This window comes from Microcebus murinus, chromosome 6 (genome assembly GCF_040939455.1).
Source record: "Microcebus murinus isolate Inina chromosome 6, M.murinus_Inina_mat1.0, whole genome shotgun sequence".
Classification (NCBI taxonomy): Eukaryota; Metazoa; Chordata; class Mammalia; order Primates; family Cheirogaleidae; genus Microcebus; species Microcebus murinus.
In genome coordinates, this window is record NC_134109.1 from 62,445,818 (window position 1) to 62,465,321 (window position 19,504).

Below are 19,504 nucleotides of genomic sequence, written 5' to 3' on the forward strand. Positions count from 1 at the left end.
GTAGTGTAAAGAACTGATTCTGTTGCTTTTCTTCTTTTACTGTATTGCCCACTTTTCTGCACTGGGTGATTAAAGTGCATTTGCTATATCCTTTCAGATTGTTCCTGGACATAATGGTCAAATCTGGGCAATTCTGTTGGGATACTGACAAAGTGATGCATGGCTAGGAAGACAACTAGAATGCTAAGTGTACTGACTGCTTTATACTGCCAAAGGCCATGCACCTAAAAACAGAATTGAGTTTCCACAAACTGAGTTTCATAAACAGCCAAAGATGTGAAGCAGTAATCACAGCTCATGGCATGATCATAGCTCACTGCTGCAACCTCAAACTCCTGGGCCCAAGCACTCCACTCAGCTCAGCCTCCCAAGCAGCAATGACTGACTACAGGTACGTGTCACCATGCCTGGCTAATTTTTTCTATTTTTTGCAGAGACTAGGTCTCACTACATTATCTAAACTGGTCTTGGACTCCCGGCCTTAAGCAATCCATCAACTGGATAATTTTTTTTAAATACATTGTGGATTACAGAAAATCTAGATTCTGGCCTACTACTATCCTGGACAAACTTTATTAATTTTTTTATATTACCCTCCTTACCAGTAAAGTAACCGCAACCCGCTGATTAGTTTAATCAACTCTGGATAAGCTAACATTATTTCTCCCTGCTTTCAACAATTCTTCAGGACATATATAAAAGACTACTTTAGAAGTAGTAATCAGGTAAGAAGATAACAATCTATAAACTGGATTTCCTCTTGTTTCAAATCCTAGGTTTGTGTCTTGAAACATTTCTGTTTCTGAAGGAAAGGGGCCAGGCACCTACTACAACCTAGCTCTTGGTCTTTGTTAAATATTCGCCATCTGCCCCTCCAGTTCACTCTGTCCTCAGCCCCAAGGGTTCCTGTACAGACTGCCTCAAAAGCAAGAGACGAGAAAGAGGAAGGAGAGGGACGTCAGGGTATTTAATGTACTGGCTTCCTCTCTGTAGGGTAGCCTCAGGCTGACTGGGTCCTCTACCAAGAGTCCATGTTCCTCCCAAAGCAGCCATCTATCCCTGCAGAACTGTCTCCTTCCTGATTAGGATATGCTCCCTCCCCTCACCTCTTCAGGCCTAGAAGTATTAATAGTAATTGCTCCACTATTACTCACCAGTTACTAACCTATCTCTTGTGGTTCCACTACACTTATACTACAACTTTGTAAATAGTCCCTCCTCTCAAATTATTCTGAACACGCTATGTGTTTCGGTTGGAAAGTGACACCAGAAAATAGATTCTCAAAGTGAGATTAAGATTACTGTAGAAACTAAGGTATAATTTCATGCTAGGGGGAAATGGGATCACAGGTAATGCAATAATCATGATTCATAATTACAAAAATTAGATGAAGGGCGAGGCTAGGAGATCAAGTAGTAGGTTAATTTTTAAGTCAAATTGACTGGACCATGGTGTCCCCACATACTTGGCTTAAACAATATTCTGGGTGTGTCTGTGAAGGTGTTTCTGGATGAGATTAACAGTCGAACTGGTAGACTAAGTAAAGTAGACTGCTCTAATGTGGGTGGACATCATCCAATCCATTGAAAGCCAGAATGGAACAAAAAAGTGGAATAAGGGAGAATTTGCTCTCTCTGGCTATCTCCAAGATTGAATACTGGTTTTCTGCCTTTAGATATGGACTCAGACTCAGACTAGAACTTACACCAAAGGCTTTCCTGCCTCTCAGCCCTTCAGACTGGAACTGGACCTATACCACTGGCCCTCTTGGGTCTCCAGCTTGCCAAATATAGATCTTGGGACTTAGACTCCATAATCATATGAGCCAATTCTTTATAATAAATCTCTTTACGTGTGTGTATCCTATTGGTTCTATTTCTCTGCAGAGCTCAGACTAATATAAAAGGCTATGGCACTTAATTGCTATAAAAACAAAGGGAACTATAAAGATAATGTACTCATTTGACTTCTTAGTGGCATAGAGTAAATACAGGGAAAAAAGAAAAGAGGGCTGAGCACGGTGGCTCACACCTGTAATCCTAGCACTCTGGGAGGCTGAGGCAGGAGGATCGCTTAAGCTCAGGAGTTCAAGATCAGCCTGAGCAAGAACGAGACCCCATCTCTATTAAATATAGAAAAATTAGCCAGACATAGTGGTGTGTGCCTATAGTCTTAAAAAAAAAAAAACTAGAAAATTGAACAAAATATATAAAATTATGTTTTCAGGGAAGATAGAGAGGGAGGACCATAACCCCCTAAAAAAGAGAAAGAAGTGAGATGAGCCCTATAACAGCCCCAGTTTATTACCCTGGAGGCAATTTCTAGGCTGCAGCACAGAGAGGGGAATCCAAACAGAGCCCTGTACCCTTGCTGAGTTGAGAAAAGAAAATTAGAATCAGGAGAAGCCAAGGCAGCTGGCATTTATGAAGCGGAGTCCCAAAGAGGAGAAAGCAACATAGAGAGAGAACTCCCTAGAACTGCAGACCAGGACTTGTTGAGTCTTTCACATGAATGAAAGAAATTACCTGACACTGGGGAAAAATCACTAGAGAATGTAAGCTGTACAATTCCCAGAAATCACACACAGCTGGGAATAGTTTATGTTTCCACCAGCCATAGGGGAAAGATCTCACAATACATGAAGCATTGGGTAGAGTCCTCAGAAAGGTACTGCCTTAGTATTAATAGAAGGTAATATTTCACCCTCAATTAAAGGCTGCTCTGGATTCACCAAAACAAAGTTTATAAGCAAGCCTCAAAATAACAAAAACAATTCCAGGTAACTTAATGGAATACAACAAAAATTTGCAAACTTTTTCTATAAAAGGCCAGATAAATATTTTAAGCTTTGAAAGAGGCATATGGATGGACCTCTAGAAATGGGCAGAGTATGTCAAAATATTTATGACCTATAAATATTAACAAGAACACATGTCCATTCTTATACCAAAGACTAGGCCACCACATAATGACATTCACTGATTTATCTAGTCTAATCAATATCCCTCTTGGGAAACAAAATCATATTCAATTAAAGAGGAAACAATTTGGGTGGACCCTATTGACTATCTTCCCAAAACCATTACCATTTATTATAATATACACATAAACTAAGGCTTGGAGAATTTAAGTTAACTTGCCCAAAGTAAACACAAAGGTAACAATCAGGATTTTACTGTGATCTCTCTGACTCTAACGCCCATGATAACCAATATACCTTATTGCCGCTCTTTGCACAAGTCATTTGCTCTCCCAAACAGATAAATTTCATCACATCATACTATCACTTTAATTAATGCATTCTCTGTTGTTATTCATTACTTGTAATAATGGGGAAAGGAAATTCCCTATAAAAATGGGTAAAAACATTTACTGAGAATTTTGAAATGTATAATTTCACCTAATTGTCACATTGCCTTTGAAATGTGCCATCAAAATTGGAGGTTGGGTCAGTCTGAACCCAAAGCCCAATCTTTCCACTACACCACAATATCTTAATAATAGCACAAATCATAGGCCTCAGAGCAGTCCAAAGAGAAGAAGAAAAACATGTCCCAAACCAAAGAATGACAGAAAGAGGGAAATTAGGAACAGGTATTACATTTGTTTGGGAAGGAAAAAGATTAAGATAAAGGTGTTCTCTTTGCACCTTGGCACATATCATTTTCCCATTGTACCTCCCCATATTCAAGTCTTGCCCTCCTTTGATCTTTTATATATTATTTAAACCAGTTAAGTGATGTCAGAAGATACATCATACTACTATATCTGTGTGTATATTAATCAGGTTACAAGCAGATTGAGGACAACTTTTGTATCTTACAGTCTATGTTCCAAAATGATTCCAGTGTCTTTGTTAATTATCACATACAAAAGTACACTTTTGAAAAAATATTTAGAAGTTTTGGAAAAATAGGTTATCAACTCCGGGCTCCTTAATACCAGTATAGTAAATACAATAAATGAAAATAAAGAACTAGTTCAAATCTCTATAGGGCTTTTTCACAATGTGCCACACCTAAAATATTTCCTAAACTCAGTCACAATCTACTTTACCTGTAAAGTACTCACTTCCACATTACTTGAAACAAAAGTGAAGTCAATAATTTCCTGAAATCTATAATAAGCATTACTAACCTAGAAACCAAGACTTTTGACTTTTGGTTGAAGATCTTTCCATTAACCCAGCAATTCTCCATGTATGGTCATTAGTCCTCTGGAGAGCCCCAAGAACCTTTCAGATGATCCAAGAGAGTAAAACTACTTTCATAATACCACTAAAATATTATTTGGGAGAAAAAAACGATATTATTTGGCTTTTCACTGGGCTGACCTTTCCGCTGATGATCCAAAAGTAGGTAAAACTGCCAGCACCTTAGCACAAATCAAGGCAATGGCACCAAATGGTAGTCATCATATTTTCACCACCATGTACTCACAATAAAAATAAATGCCAGTTTTACTGAAGGATGTCCTGGGTGATACAATAAAAATTATTTATTAAATCTCAACTCGAGTACAGGCTTTTTTAACATTCTGTGTGACAAAATGGGAAGTACACATAAAGCACCTCTGCTGCATGCTGAATTTCAACGGCAATATCAAGGAAAAGCCCTTGTACAGTTGTTTGAGTGGAAACACTTACAACAGACTCCTGCCTCATCCACTTTTTTCAAAGCTTAGCTCACGAATCACCTCCTTCAAGAAGTCTTCCCAAAGCTCCAGTGTGATTTAGAGTTACCATCTCTGGGTTTTCAAAAAGCCATGCTCATACTTCTATTATAAAATTTTCTGATGCTTAGGATCATTGTGCATCTATTATAAGCTCATGAGAGCACAAACCAAATCTTATTTGATCTGATAGCCAAAGAACCAAGTATTTTTTATGCCTACTAACTACACAGAAGACACTCTCACAAATGTTTGCTAAATAAACAGCAATAATGCCTCGTTCAACATTTCACCTTTGAACCAACTACAAATTTTAGAACTAGGTTGAAAATATGCACAGTTTATTTTTTTAAGGGCAACCATTCTTATTTCAAGCCAATGCTAGCTAAGTTGAAAGTAACAATATTAAAAAAAGATACTTTACTTAAAAATGTGTGTGTGTGTGTGTGTGTGTGTGTGTGTAACCTTTTTCAGCCACGCAATCTGTGATAAACATTTATAAGGGAAAAAAACCCCAAATGTTCCATCAAAGACTATGGTGCCTACTAACTCAGCTAGTCCTAATTATTAAAATTGGTATCTCAATTTTTAGTTACATTCTTTCCCAAATCTGACAATAACAATATTCTTGCTATTGTGTCATATTGTACAATCATTTGTTTGAAATGAGAAACCAGCTTACAAGATCAAATCACCATCAGTTAAAGCTTAGCCCTTAGTCCTAATCCTACAACACTACTGTATTTAAAACTAACCAGTCCCCCATAAGCCTCTTCCATAAAGGAGTCCAGTTTTCAGTTCTAGTCTTTGACACTACCAAATTTTATATTTTAAAAATAAAAAATTGCCAAATTGAAAGGATAAAATGAATAAAAGCATATATAAGCCACTTTATTTTCTATTTATATATATCTTACTAAAGAAAACTTTGAAACTGGATTTCTAAATATTATTCAAATATTCCTTCAGGGTATGTACTCCCTTGAGAAATGAAATTTTGAAATGTATTGGTTAATAGATTAGGGGAATCATTCTATATTTTCTTAAGAATTCAAGATATCAAAACTTGGAAAGAATCCTATATCTTCTTTGGTTCCCTGCTACTGTGCTAGCTTCAGTCAATAGGGGAGGGATTCACCAAAATAGCTGTCTGGGCTATCAACAAGGTCAACTTCCCAACCCCATCCCCATGTGTCAGAAGCCCCGCACACACCACTCCAGACCCTCTTAGCCTCACCTGTCCCTTGTTCCAGCCACACTGTGGCAATCAGCTCTGTATGGACTCTGGCCAACTGGACAGAGGGGGCTACATGACAGCACCTCACACTTCAGGCCTACATTGTGTGCTTCTCACCTCCCATATAAAGCTTCCATATTGATACCAAAGTATGAGACATCATAGGACCCTACCAGGCATTCACACATATAGTTGGCCCTCCATTTCCAAAGGTTCTATATCTCTGAATTCAACCAACCACAGATTGAAAATATTCAGACCAAAAAAATGGATGGTTGCATCTGTGCTGAAGATGTACAGACTTTTTTGCTTGTCATTATTACCTAAACAATATGGTATAACAACTCTTTATATAGCATATACATTGTATGAGGTATTATAAATACTCTAGATATGATTTGAAGTATATAGGAGGATGTGAATGGGTTGTATGCAAATACTACACCATTTTATATAAGGGACTAGAACATCCATGGATTTTGCTATCCATGGTGCATCCAGTAATCAATCCCCATGGCACCAAGGGATAACTATACACAACTCAGAAATGCAGGCAGGTTAGTATCTCCTGAAGTGGGCTTTTGGTCAATGGGAGATGGACACAATTAGGTAAGTCTTCCCCCTTTTTTCTCAACAGACTGTCCCACCTATAAGATATGGAGATTGTATAGTCCATGTGGTCAAGTAATCTGTAACATTTAGTGACAGCTAGTTTGATAATACATTTTTATACTGGTGCTCCCTCCTTTCCTTCTTCACTCCAGTTTTGTACTCCCTATTAAATTAATAGGGCTCTGCCTTCTGGGGAAGCCAGATTAAGACACTCTATCACCTCAAAAGAAGTTTGTGGTTTATACACTGCAAGGGAGATCCCAAAGCCATTAAACTGCAAGCTGCTATTTCTGCTTTCTTTTCCTTAATTGAAAGAGCTCAGAGAAAGCAGTATAAAATCAAAACCTTACTGTCACTGGCTTCCTCACTCACTACTTCTCCTAACCTATTACAAACACCCATCTCCAAAAAACAATAGTCTTAAAGGAGGTAGTTGTATTAGTGTCCATGTACTATTATAGCTTGGCAATGAGGATGGTCTGAGGAGAGAATGATTGTATACACTGACCTACCAGTTCCTTCTCTAGGCCCGGAACTGGGATTCTGAATCCTGCCCCTTCCATCATGGCTCAAATTCAAGCCCCAAAGGACTCTACCTCTTATAAGTAAGTAGAGCACGGCTGAACATTTCAAGGCTAAGATACACGACAAGACTGGCACTGTCCGATCATACTGAAACAATCTGAAAAATCATTTCACTCCATAAAGCATAATTCCCAAAAGTTGAATTATTAACCACAGATTTTTTTCTTTCTTCCTTTTTTTAAGAATGAGAAAAAAAGCAGTACAAGACAGCCAGTCAAATATGTCACCAAGATTAACTACTAATGTCTTAAAACTGCCTCTATTAAAAATGTTTGCAAATTAAGTCATCTAATAAAGTAGAAAATTAATTATGCAGCTAACATACATGTAACTTAGCAGGGGTAACTGTGTTATTCATTTATTCAACTAAGACTTATTACACATATACTATATGTCAAGCATTAGAAAAACAAACCAAGCAAAAAAGCCTTCACTATCTCAATACTGTATTACCTAGTAGGGGAGATTAAAAAAAGTTAAACAGATAATAACATAAAAATTATATCAATTGCAATAAAAAGACACTGAGCAGTCATAAAAGGCCTCATGGTAGAAAAAACATAAAAACTAAGACCTGATGATCAAGAATTATCTTGGAGGGTAAGGGGGGCAATAGGGAGCAGAAGACAATAGAGACAGAAAGTATTCCAGGCAGAGAGAATAAAATATGTGAAGGTCCAGAGACAGCACAGATGTTAGCATGTTAGACAAACAGGCCACTGTGCCTAGGTGTTCACTAAATAACACGGAAAGGTTGTTGGAATGGAGGCTATAGAAGGAGGTTGCAGCAGGGACCAGATCACACAGAGCTTTGTAATATTGGCCATGTTATACGTGGTAATACTACTGATAATGATTTTTAAATCTATCACTTTTCAGGAGATGAAAAGGGATAATATAATTTTAGGCTATAATTTTTAAGAACTGGTAGGCTAGTGAAGTTTCTGAACTGAAAATTAGAGAAAGCTATCAATGAAACATCACTATTCTATTTTCTCTCAATTCTGTAATGACTGTCCTTCTAAAGAACAGATTGAGTGACTTCAGCAAGATGGTCAACTAGAAGCCCCTAGCAAAGACAGCAAGAACTCATGCCCCTCACAAAAACAGCAAGAACAATGAATAAGCTACATTTGGAAACAATGGACCTCCACAACCCCATCCCCCAACCAAGATCTGCTGGGAATCAGGAGGAACTTTTCTCTACAGTGAAGAGGTAAGCAAGATCCAAGCAACTCTCATCAATACCTTAGACACCTACAGACCTCACCACTGAGGAACCTTGCAGTCCTCTCAGGCACTAAGCCCAATTGAGGGAGCTGCCTGCGGTCCCTATAGCTGTGATCCTCCAGAGAAGGAGCTGACACTATGTCCCACCTCCTGTGGCCCATGAGGCTACTGCACTATACCAAGTTGGAACTGAACTATGGTCTAGAGTGTGCCTTCCTCCAAGGAACCTCAGTTCTCCTCCATCCCTGAGGCTAAGATACTGCCAAACCACCCCAGTCTGGTGGCCTGACACCCCCAAACCAAGCTGTAAGCAGCTATACACCCTTTGGGAGCTCCATTCATTGGATAGAAATGTGATTGTGCATGTCAACAACTTTAGCAACACCCCTAAATCTCTTCCAAAGAAGGAACAACACAGTGACTTCAGGAATAACTAGAGTTCACTCTTATTCTTTATGTACTTAAATTACGTATAAGAAATCTTAGTGCCTTCCTCACAGTTTTAACCAGAGATGGGTGCTATTATAAAAGGTCATTTGCCCAAGTGGTTTTTCCACAATTTCTCTGTCTCATAAGCCCACATACACATTCACTCCTTCACTTGAAAAAGTTTAATACCTTTAGGACAGATAGAGCAGAAAACTGTGACATGAGTGCAAAATTACTATCCCACAACAACAGAAAAAACAAGTGGATCGATCCTACTCAAAAAATCTGACATTTAGCCGGGCGCGGTGGCTCACGCCTGTAATCCTAGCACTCTGGGAGGCCGAGGCGGGCGGATTGCTCAAGGTCAGGAGTTCAAAACCAGCCTGAGCGAGACCCCGTCTCTACCATAAAAATAGAAAGAAATTAATTGGCCAACTAATATATATAATATAAAAATCAGCCGGGCATGGTGGCGCATGCCTGTAGTCCCAGCTACTCAGGAGGCTGAGGCAGGAGGATTGCTTGAGCCCAGGAGTTTGAGGTTGCTGTGAGCTAGGCTGACGCCAGGGCACTCACTCTAGCCTAGGCAAGAAAGCGAGACACTGTCTCAAAAAAAAAAAAAAAAAAAAAAAAAATCTGACATTTAGGCATTAATAAACACTGTCATGCTCAATAAAATTACCTGATGTTTCCATTTTAGTAACCTCTCTGCACAGGTCTTAAAAATTTCCTACTTTATCAGCTCAGTACATTAAAAGACACTCTTCAGTAAAATTAAGTAGTAATAACATTCACAAGTATTCTAAAAGTGATTTTTCATCACAAAACTATGAAAGAAAGCAGATATTTGTATCAATAAGTTATTTTAGAAAGCCTAGTAAAAATCCTCAACATGGTCACAAAAAAGAATATTACTAATACATTGGTGAAATGAAACAACACATTTACCACAATTTAACATTTATTTGCTATTTCAATTGAAAACCTCCAGGTCAACAATTTCTAGGACTATAATTGACTATACTATAACATGAAATGTGAATATTGTGTTATTTGGAAAGTTAAAATTGAGAACAAATAACTGGTATTTTTTCTTTCAAAAAAAGGTTATATTCATGGTTATATGCTAGTTTCTCCAACTATACATAGCTTTTATTCTAATTGCATTAGGTTTCCAAAACAATTAGCCATATTCAGTTAATACAATATCATCTTGTTGATGTTTTTATGCAACACACTTTCTACAACTGGCTAGACTTCCCATTACCATAATTTTGCAAGATCACACAGAAAATTCATTATTGTTATTTTAAGCTGATAGAAACATTCTCAGCCTACCCAAAACTATTATAAATTTAATTTTTTCTTTGATTACTGAATTCATTTTTTAAATCAAACATAAAATTTACTTTGGTAATCAAGGCTAAAATGTCATAATTGCAAAAAGTTTGATTTTTCTACAATTTCTCCAAAAAGAAAAAAAGGATATGAAGAGAATGTGGATAAACACAGGATCTGCCAACCCTAATGTGTACTTTTAAAATGAACACATTGACAAAAATTACATTACCATAGATGTGTTTTAATAATGAAGAGAAAGGCAATTCTAAAGACCCATTTCCCCGAAGGTTGTCCAGCTTGGTCCAAGAACTGAGGAATGCCTATAAAGCTGAGATGCAGTTCACTGGTCTATCTCCCCTAAATCTGAACTGCTGAAAACAAGTCTTTCATAGTTTTTCTTTATTGTTAATTAGATAATTTTATATGGCATTGTGTTTTCTGTAATAAAGAATACAACAGAATAAATTAACATGATAAAATGTAGAAATGTCAAAATGATGCCAATTAGTATAATGGTGGCAGGTTTTTCTAAGACTCAAAAAACAATTTGTAAGTTGGGATTTTAAGATTCCACATTCTTTTAAGTGAACACCTTAATCATTCAGTTTATTTCTTGAGGGACTTAAGATTAGCTTTTCAACACAAAAAAGTATTTTTGTTCAGGCTTTCCAAGATTTCTATTATAGTATCTCATCTTTACCAGAAAGCCTATTTAATGGCAGCCAATTTACAAACATCAAATTTTAAGATTACAGATTCAGTAAAACAAGAAGAAAGAAATTAAAGTTCACTTCAAGTATTTATGTTGGCACAGACTGAACAAACTACTGACGAATTAAGACTGACATGGAGGGCTCCATTTTGCCATCCCTCATGTGCTGCATGCACCAGTTTTCCCATTACTTTAATAAAGAGACAGATATAATGAATCCATCATTTAAAGTACTCAAATTCATTATTCCTTCTCTGTGAAAGAAAGCTTGACATGTTGGTTCATGTCATATATTTGCAAACTAAGTATGTATTGCACTAAAATGATAAGAACAAAGAAACTAGATTAACAGCTTTTTAAATTTATGTTTTCATGAAACAAGAAAATAAGCAGGTATTTCCAACATAAAACTACTAGGGTCAATTTTAAACATTACTAGATCTTTCAGTTTTATTCAAAATGTACAGGACAATCTTTACTGTCTCATAAAGAATTACCCAGAACTTAACATTATAATTGATTCCAACAACTAACCCGCAAACAAAAGCACCTTAAATAGCAGACAATATCTAATTAACTTTAAATGACAAAAAAATAATACCTCTATTATCTACATAGATAGTGCAGCAAATACCCACCAATAAATACAGTCATTTTGTCCTAGAACCATAGAAAATAAAAAGTCCAATAAGAAACAAAATTATTAAATTTTATACCTTTATAATTAAAATCCATTTTAATAAATCAATTTCACATAAACCATTTTTAAGAAAAAGTACCAGTTTTTCCAATTCTTCACTTTTTACCATAACAGTTCCTTGTTCTTAAAGCTTTATTTTTTTTTTTTTTTTTTTTTGAGACAGAGTCTCGCTTTGTTGTCCAGGCTAGAGTGAGTGCCATGGCGTCAGCCTAGCTCACAGCAACCTCACACTCCTGGGCTCCAGCGATCCTTCTGCCTCAGCCTCCCGAGTAGCTGGGACTACAGGCATGCGCCACCATGCCCGGCTAATTTTTTATATACATATCAGTTGGCCAATTAATTTTTTTCTATTTATAGTAGAGACGGGGTCTCGCTCTTGCTCAGGCTGGTTTTGAACTCCTGACCTTGAGCAATCCGCCCACCTCGGCCTCCCAGAAAGCTAAGATTACAGGCGTGAGCCACCGTGCCCGGCCTAAAGCTTTATATTTGATAGCTTTACAAGAAAATATAGTAACAAGAGCATTAAATATTAAAGATTTATTCAAAAATGTACTTCTTTCTAGTGAAGAGAATTCAGTGTTTGGGGGTTTACTTAAAGCACTTTAAGACAAATCTAACAAAAATATGATTACAGAAAATAATTTTCATATCTTCTAACACAAATATATTTTCTATTCATATATTTTCTATTCAAATATTCCTATTCATCCACACATTTAATGTAAAGAGACAATAATGATGACCTCACATTTCTGATCACTTAATATGTGCCAGGAACTGTGCTAAAGGCATTATATTTATATTAATCCTAACAGAAATTGTAACCTTATTTTACATATGGGTGTCTAAGGCATAAAGAGGTTAAACAATTTACTAAAAGCCACACAGCAACAGAGCTGAGATTCAAATACGTCAAAACCATATCTGATTTCTGCATCACTATATAGCAAATCCTCAAAAAACATTGTTTTGCTCAACATTTTGTCATAATATCAATGAGGGAAAAAAATCAGTTCCTGGCCATGGCCACTGTTTGTATGGAGTTTACAGATTCACCTTATTGCGTCTGCATGGGTGTTCTCTGGGTATTCCAGTTTCCTCCCCTATCCCAAAGATGTGCACATTAGTTTAGTTTAGTAATGTTTTTGTGACCAGAAATATGCCGCAGGAACTTCACTCTTGCTTATATCAATTAACTTATGGCAAAATTGGTTTCCTTATACATAGTTTGGCTTAAAGCTGTAGTTTCCAAGAATCTACCAAAGACATTAAGAGAGGACTTAATGTACTACATTGTGTACAAGTACACATGGTACCTGGCGCAAAGCCTGACACCCACTAAGTACTAAATAAAAGTACAACTATTATTGCAATATTTATTTCTTCTTTACTTACTCTGTGACAATTCTGGATTTCCTTTCAGATTCATCATCTTTGGAATTGAAGGGCCATACACATCCACATCTAACAAACCAATGGCCTTTGACTGTAAAAAAGCAGAATTTACCGTAAGATTATTCCCACTTTTCTTCAAAGAAAAAGCACATAGGAACAGTGATCTGACTACAGAAAAGAATATTTGCAAAATATTCTAAAATCATAACTTAAACTTTCAAAGTAACAGTAAGTAAAATAGCATAAATTGCTTAGGGTAAAAACACTTTGTACTGATTTACTATTTTTTTTTTCAGATAAAAATCTTTGTTTTAATTTATTTCAGAATTTTTTTTTCTTTCGGCATATTATGGGGGTACAGATTTTAAGGTTTCAATAAATGCCCATTTTCTGCCCTCCCCCCACAAGTCTGAGTCTCCAGCATGACCATCTCCCAGATGGTGCACGTCTCACTCATTATATATGTATATACCCTTCCCCCTCCCCCCTGCCCAATACCCTATTACTGCAGTACCTATGTGACCACTTAGGTGCTGTTCAGTTAATACCAATTTTCTGGTGAGTATTTGTGGTGCTTGTTTTTCCATTCTTGGGAAACTTCACTTAATAGTATGGGTTCCAGCTCTAACCAGGAAAATATAAGATGTGCTATTATCACCATTGTTTCTTAGAGCTGAATAGTACTCTATGGTATACATATAGCACATTTTATTAATCCATTCTTGGATTGATGGGCACTTGGGCTGTTTCCACAGCCTTGCAATTATGAATTGTGCTGCTATAAACATTCGAGTGCAGGTGTCTTTTTTGTAGACTGTCATTGGATCCTTTGGATAGATGCCCAGCAATGGGATTGCTGGATCAAATGGTAGATTCACTTGTATTGCTTTAAGGTATCTCCATATTGCTTTCCACAGAGGTTGAACTAATTTGCAGTAACACCAGCAGTGTAGGAGTATAGAATTTTTTAATTTCCATCTTGATTTCTTCATTTATGAAGTAATCATTTAGTAGGAGGTTGTTTAATTTCCACGTTTTTGTGTAGAAATGTAAGTTTCTGTTATGGTTGATTTTTACTTTTATTCCACTGTGATCTGAGAAGATACATGGTATGATTTCTATTTTTTTAAATTTCTTGAGGTTTACTTTGTGTCCTAGGATATGGTCAATCTTAGAGATGTCCCGTGAGCTGATGAGAAGAACGTATAGTCAGTGGATTTTGGGTAGAATGTTCTGTAAATGTCAGTCAGACCCAATTGTTCTAGAGTTTTGTTTAAGTCCATTATTTCTTTATTAATTTTCTGTTTGGAGGATCTGTCTTGTGCCGTCAGTGCGGTGTTGAAATCTCCGGTGATTATGGAGTTGCTATTAATCCATTTGCTTAGGTCCAGTAAAGTTTGCTTTATGAATCTGGGTGCACCTAAGTTGGGTGCATATATATTTAAAATTGTTCTCTCTTCTTGTTGAACTGTGCCCTTCACCATTATATAATGACCCTCTTTGTCTTTCACTACTTTTGTTGGTTTAAAAACTAAATCGTCTGAAATTAGAACTGCCACACCAGCCTTCTTTTGGCTTCCACTTGCTTGGAATACTGATCTCCACCCTTTTACTTTTAGTCTATATGCATCCTTGCAGGTTAGATGTGTTTCCTGAAGACAGCATATACTTGGCCTGTATTTTCTTATCCATTCAGCCAACCTATGTCTCTTGAGTGGAGAGTTTAAGCCATTCACATTTATTGAGAGAACTGATAGGTAAGGTAGATTACTGTTCATTCTGTTGGGTTGGATGTTGTTGCTTTGATTTCTCTCTTGAGCCATTGTACTATCTGGCCTTTAATCTTGGGTTTTGGTTGTTTTTATATTCGTGAGTTTTTATTATGGTTTTCCGTTCGTAACACTGTTTTGAGTACTTCTTGTAGGGCTGGTCTTGTCTTGGTGAATTCTCTGAGACTTTGCTTGTCTGAGAATGTCTTTATTTCTCCTTGATATATGAAGCTTAGTTTTGCAGGGAATAAGATTCTAGGCTGGGCATTGTTTTGTTTCAGAAGAGTGAGAATGGGGCCCCAGTCTCTCCTTGCTTGTAAAGTCTCATTAGAGAAATCTGGTGTTATTCGAATTGGCTTTCCCTTGTATGTCACTTGCTCCTTTTGTCTTACAGCTCTTAGAAGGGCCTCTTTAGTTGATATTTTGGTCAGTCTTATGACTGCATGTCGTGACGTCTTCCTGTTTGCATTGAATCTCCCAGGGGTCCTCTGAGCTTCTTGAACTTGTATATCGAGATTTTGAGCAAGGCCTGCGAAATTTTCCTCTATTATATCTTCAAATAGCTTGTCCAACCCTTGGGTGTTGTCCTCTTCCCCTTCTGGTAACCCTATGACCCTCACATTAGGTTTCTTCACATAATCCCACATCTCTTGTAGGCTTTGCTCTTTTCTCTTGTTTCTCTGCTCTATCTCTGTGATGGTTTATTTAGTTGGAGGGTGTTATCTTCAATCTCTGAGATTCTTTCTTCTGTTTGATCTACCCTGTTCTTGAGACTTTCCACTGTATTTTGTAGTTCCCTGAATTGATTCTTCATTTCCAGGAGTTCGGTTAAACTTTTCTTCATTGTGTCCATTTCTTTTTCCAGATCCTGGAGGCTTTTTGTGGTTTCTTTGTGTTGGTTATTGAGTTGTTGTTGCAGATGGGTGAGTATTCTTATGATCCACATACGAAATTCCTCTTCTGTCATTTTGATTGCCTGATTTGGGTTGGTGTCCGTTTCTAGGGGGCTGGTGCTCCTCTTTGGGGGTGTGTTTTCCATTTGGTTCTTCATATTTCCTGAGTTCTTTTGCTGATTTCTTCCCATGTCGATCAGTTGTCGTTTCTTTCCTTTAGGTTATTGTTTGGGTATTCACACACCTTGTTTAGTTTCTGAGGCGTTAGGTGGTGTCTGTGGGTGAGATTGGACCACTCCCTGTATATTGAGTCAGTGGGTGCTGTGAAAAGGCTGTGCAAGATGCCGTCCCTGTCAGTAGGTGGCATTTGCTTGGAGGAACAGGCTATGCTGTTGATTTTGTGTCCTGTTATCAGCTCTTGTTCTGGGCGGAGCTGGGTTGGGTAAGCCTGCCCTCAGGCCGTTAGCAGGGGTCAAAGTTCTGTTCTCTGCTTCCAGGGAAAGCTGTCAGGGTGGGGCTGGAATGGTCCCGCTCAGCCAGAAAGTCTGGGTGTGGAGGTGGGGCTGTCTGAGACCCGCAGTCTAGAGCTGGGGCCTCGCTTCTTTCCACCCTCCCCAACTCCGCAGCTACTCCTGTGCCTCTGCCAGCAGGCCAGACCACAAGCCACCAGTCCTCCCTGGATTGTGATGCTGGCGGAGAGGTTCCCTGCACAGAAACGCTGCCTGGGCTGGGCGCACAGCCTCCCTTTGGTGGGAGGGTTGCCCTCTAGGACGCTGATCTGCCCTTGGAGGCACACACACCTCAGCGGGCTGTTCACAAATATCTTCCGTGCCCCGGGGAATGCTAGACCTCGGTGCACGGGATCTGGTCTGCAGGTCCGACCTCTGGGTCCCAGAGTTCAAACTGTATCCCCACCAGGGAGAGGAGTTCCGGTCCCAATTCACCCACAGGGAGCCCAAGCTGTGTCTGTGTCTCTCAGCGTCTGAGTCGGCACCGTTCTCCTGGGAACACCGTGCCAGCAGCACCTGGGAGGGCTGGAGGGTAGGGCGCTCACAGTCTGAATTCCCCTTAGTCAGCTGTAGGGTCCCAAAAGGGAAGGTCCCATTCCCTGGAGGTGCCTCCGGCTGGTGGCTGTATTGTCTCTCTGGGCAGCCGCAGGTAGGGTCGGCAGAGGGGAGAAGGAGGCAATATGGCGCCTGCCAGGCGGCTCGGGTCTGTGTACACGGAGGTGCCCTGAGGGATTTGGGAGTCTGGTGCTGTGTCCGCTACAGGCTCACCGCTAGCTGGCGGTGGCCGTCTCTGGGCTGGTGTCCGCAGGTCTCTCCACCTGCTGGGAAGCCCACCAGCAGTCCCAAATGCAGGGGAGGGGAAAGGTGATTTATCCACCTACCCTTCCCGCTGGTCTCCGGGCTGCTCCGGCAGTCTCAGCTTCCAGTTCTCCTCCGCAGCCTCCTCCCATGGAGTCTCCCGGGGTCTCAGGTACCCCTCCTTCCGGCCCTCATCTGCTGTATGCTCGCCTTCTTGCTTCTTTTTTCTAATTTCTGCTAGAATCTATCTTTTCTGCAGAGACACTCTTTCTGGCGGTGTTTCTAGTCCGCCATCTTGATCCTGACTCTCCTGATTTACTATTAATAATATCTTCTAGATATCTGAGTAGAGAAATTCACCCCGTATGCTTTACATATTATAGTACAGGTCTCCCATATAGTCTCAAGTAGACTAAGACTTTTTTGATCTGAGTATGATTTTGAGAACTAAAAAATTACATACCAACAGTATTAAAATAATAATTTACAATGGCAAACAAAACCCCAGAAAGATGGAACATTAACTTTTGGAAAGCCCATCTAACACACCAAACAACATAACATGAGAAAACATCATGGAAATAATGCCATAATAAAGCAAGTGCAAAATTCTGATGTAGATCTAGTATAAATGATATGGAATTGCTAACAAGGATACTGGCAGACATAACACAGAGACAACCTCTTACATGCAAGTCACAGATAAACACCCAAAGTCTTCTGGAGGACCCGTAAACAATTAAAACTTTTCTTTGATGACACATCCAGCTGCTGAAGGGCAGAATATTCTGACTGGTCTCTTTGCCAGCTATCAGTTAATCAGCAGCTTAGCCAAGGAAAGTAAAACATAATTCACTATTCCCAAATGTGTATCTTTTCTTTTCCCTCTCTTCTTTCTCCTTGGAATAGAGGAAATTCAATCTATTATTTGTTTTTCTCATCTACAAGTAAACAGAATGCTTATACTATATGTCTTAGAGTTGTGTTTCACCAAGTCTTAGAACTCTTCTCTTGCTCTCCTCATATCCTGCCTGACATAATAACACCCTTAACCTCCCAACAAAAGTTTTTAAAAACTGAAACAATCCCTCACCTTCCATCTTACCTACTATTTCCAGACACAAAATTACTTTTTAAACCTTGTTGTCTGTTCCATCAATACACAAAATAAAGTAAATTCAACATTTATGGTCCTACTGCTACACTGACTAAAACTACAGCTCTAAAAAAGCCATATATATCTCAGTGTGACTAAGTGTCCTCAGAAGCGAAAAAAATGGGATTGATCTTGGCCTCTACCAAAATCTCAGCTTACTGTAAATATAAATAAGAAAACAGGAAGGATACTTTGCTTTTAATGGTGGTATATAAAATTTAGGCATAATTCATTTAGGTATTAGCTTTTAAGAGTAGGAACATTCAATGAGAAATTATGACCCATTTAATTATTTTTTAAACCACAAACAAAAGAATTTAGTAAAACTAAAATAAAATTAAATTTACTACATATAACAAGATTTTCAAATGAGGGGGACTAAAACCTTTGGAAATGTGGCTAATTGTTAATACTATTATCTAAAAGTCTGCTAATGTCATAACTATCATCCTAGAATTTTGCCTCTTTTCCATATCTTTTCTGTGACACCTACAAGAACTAAAAACTACCACAAAATAACGAATACCAATAAAAAGAAAAAATATTTTAGGATTTTTTTTCTTTGTTCTCTTATTTATATCATTGTTGGTTTTACTGTAACCTAAAGGGGTTAGGTCCCAAGTTCCAAATTGATCTTCTAACAATACCTGTCAAATAAAATAAGCTTTTTAAGTTTATGTTTTCATGAAACAAGACTATAACTAAGTGTTCTAACTAATATAAGACTGCTAGCGTCATTGTTTCCTTCAAAATGTTAGGGAAAATCTATCATCTATCCTGCCTTCCAGAAGAAAACCAAGCCTGCCTAAAGATGAACTCTTGGCACTAAGGTCCAAAAACACCTGAAGATCTGCCCTAACATTTGCTGTGGTAAAAAAAAAGTGGATTTTACATATACCTAGATAGCTATCACTATATATTATCGCATAAAAAGAAAGAAGGGAGAGGGAGATTATAAGATTTTAGAGTTCCCCTGCTTCCTAGGGAATGGAAGCAACAATAAGTGAGAACCTTGCACTTTCAGGTTCTCTGCATCCTTTCTTTAGGAGTAGTTACTGACTGACCTAAATTTAGTCCCAATGCTTGCATACATCAAAAAGGAAACCAAAGGAAGGAAAGTATAAAGGGGGAGGAAAGAATGAGAAGAAAAAGAAGAAATGGAGAGAGGGACAAAGAGAAGGAAGCAGGGAGGAAGGAAAGAATGGAGGAAAATTAATCAGCACTGTATATAAATATCCTGCATAAACTAGGCCTCTACAGATAGCTCTACGGACAAATCTGAATCTCTAAAAATAAAGCATCCTAAATCACCCTTGCCAAGACTTTCCCTGATTGTATCTCCCCATTGCTTTAATTTCTCCTTAGGCACTCAGCTAGGCATTTTATTTACATTTCTCACTTAACTCCTCACAGCCAATAATGCAAAGTAGCATTATCCCTACTTATAGATGAGAAAGCTGGAAAAC

At 38.2% G+C, this 19,504-nt stretch overlaps 1 protein-coding gene across 2 annotated transcripts in view; it reads right to left on the reverse strand.

Annotated features, from left to right (window-relative positions):
- Positions 1 to 19,504, reverse strand: part of NUBPL (NUBP iron-sulfur cluster assembly factor, mitochondrial) — a 217,485-nt gene that overhangs the window by 163,715 nt on the left and 34,266 nt on the right. For both annotated transcript variants that reach the window (XM_012773436.2, XM_076004115.1), the window contains exon 4: positions 12,914 to 13,004. In XM_012773436.2, the coding sequence (XP_012628890.2) occupies positions 12,914 to 13,004 (91 nt within the window). The remainder of the gene's footprint in view (positions 1 to 12,913; positions 13,005 to 19,504) is intronic.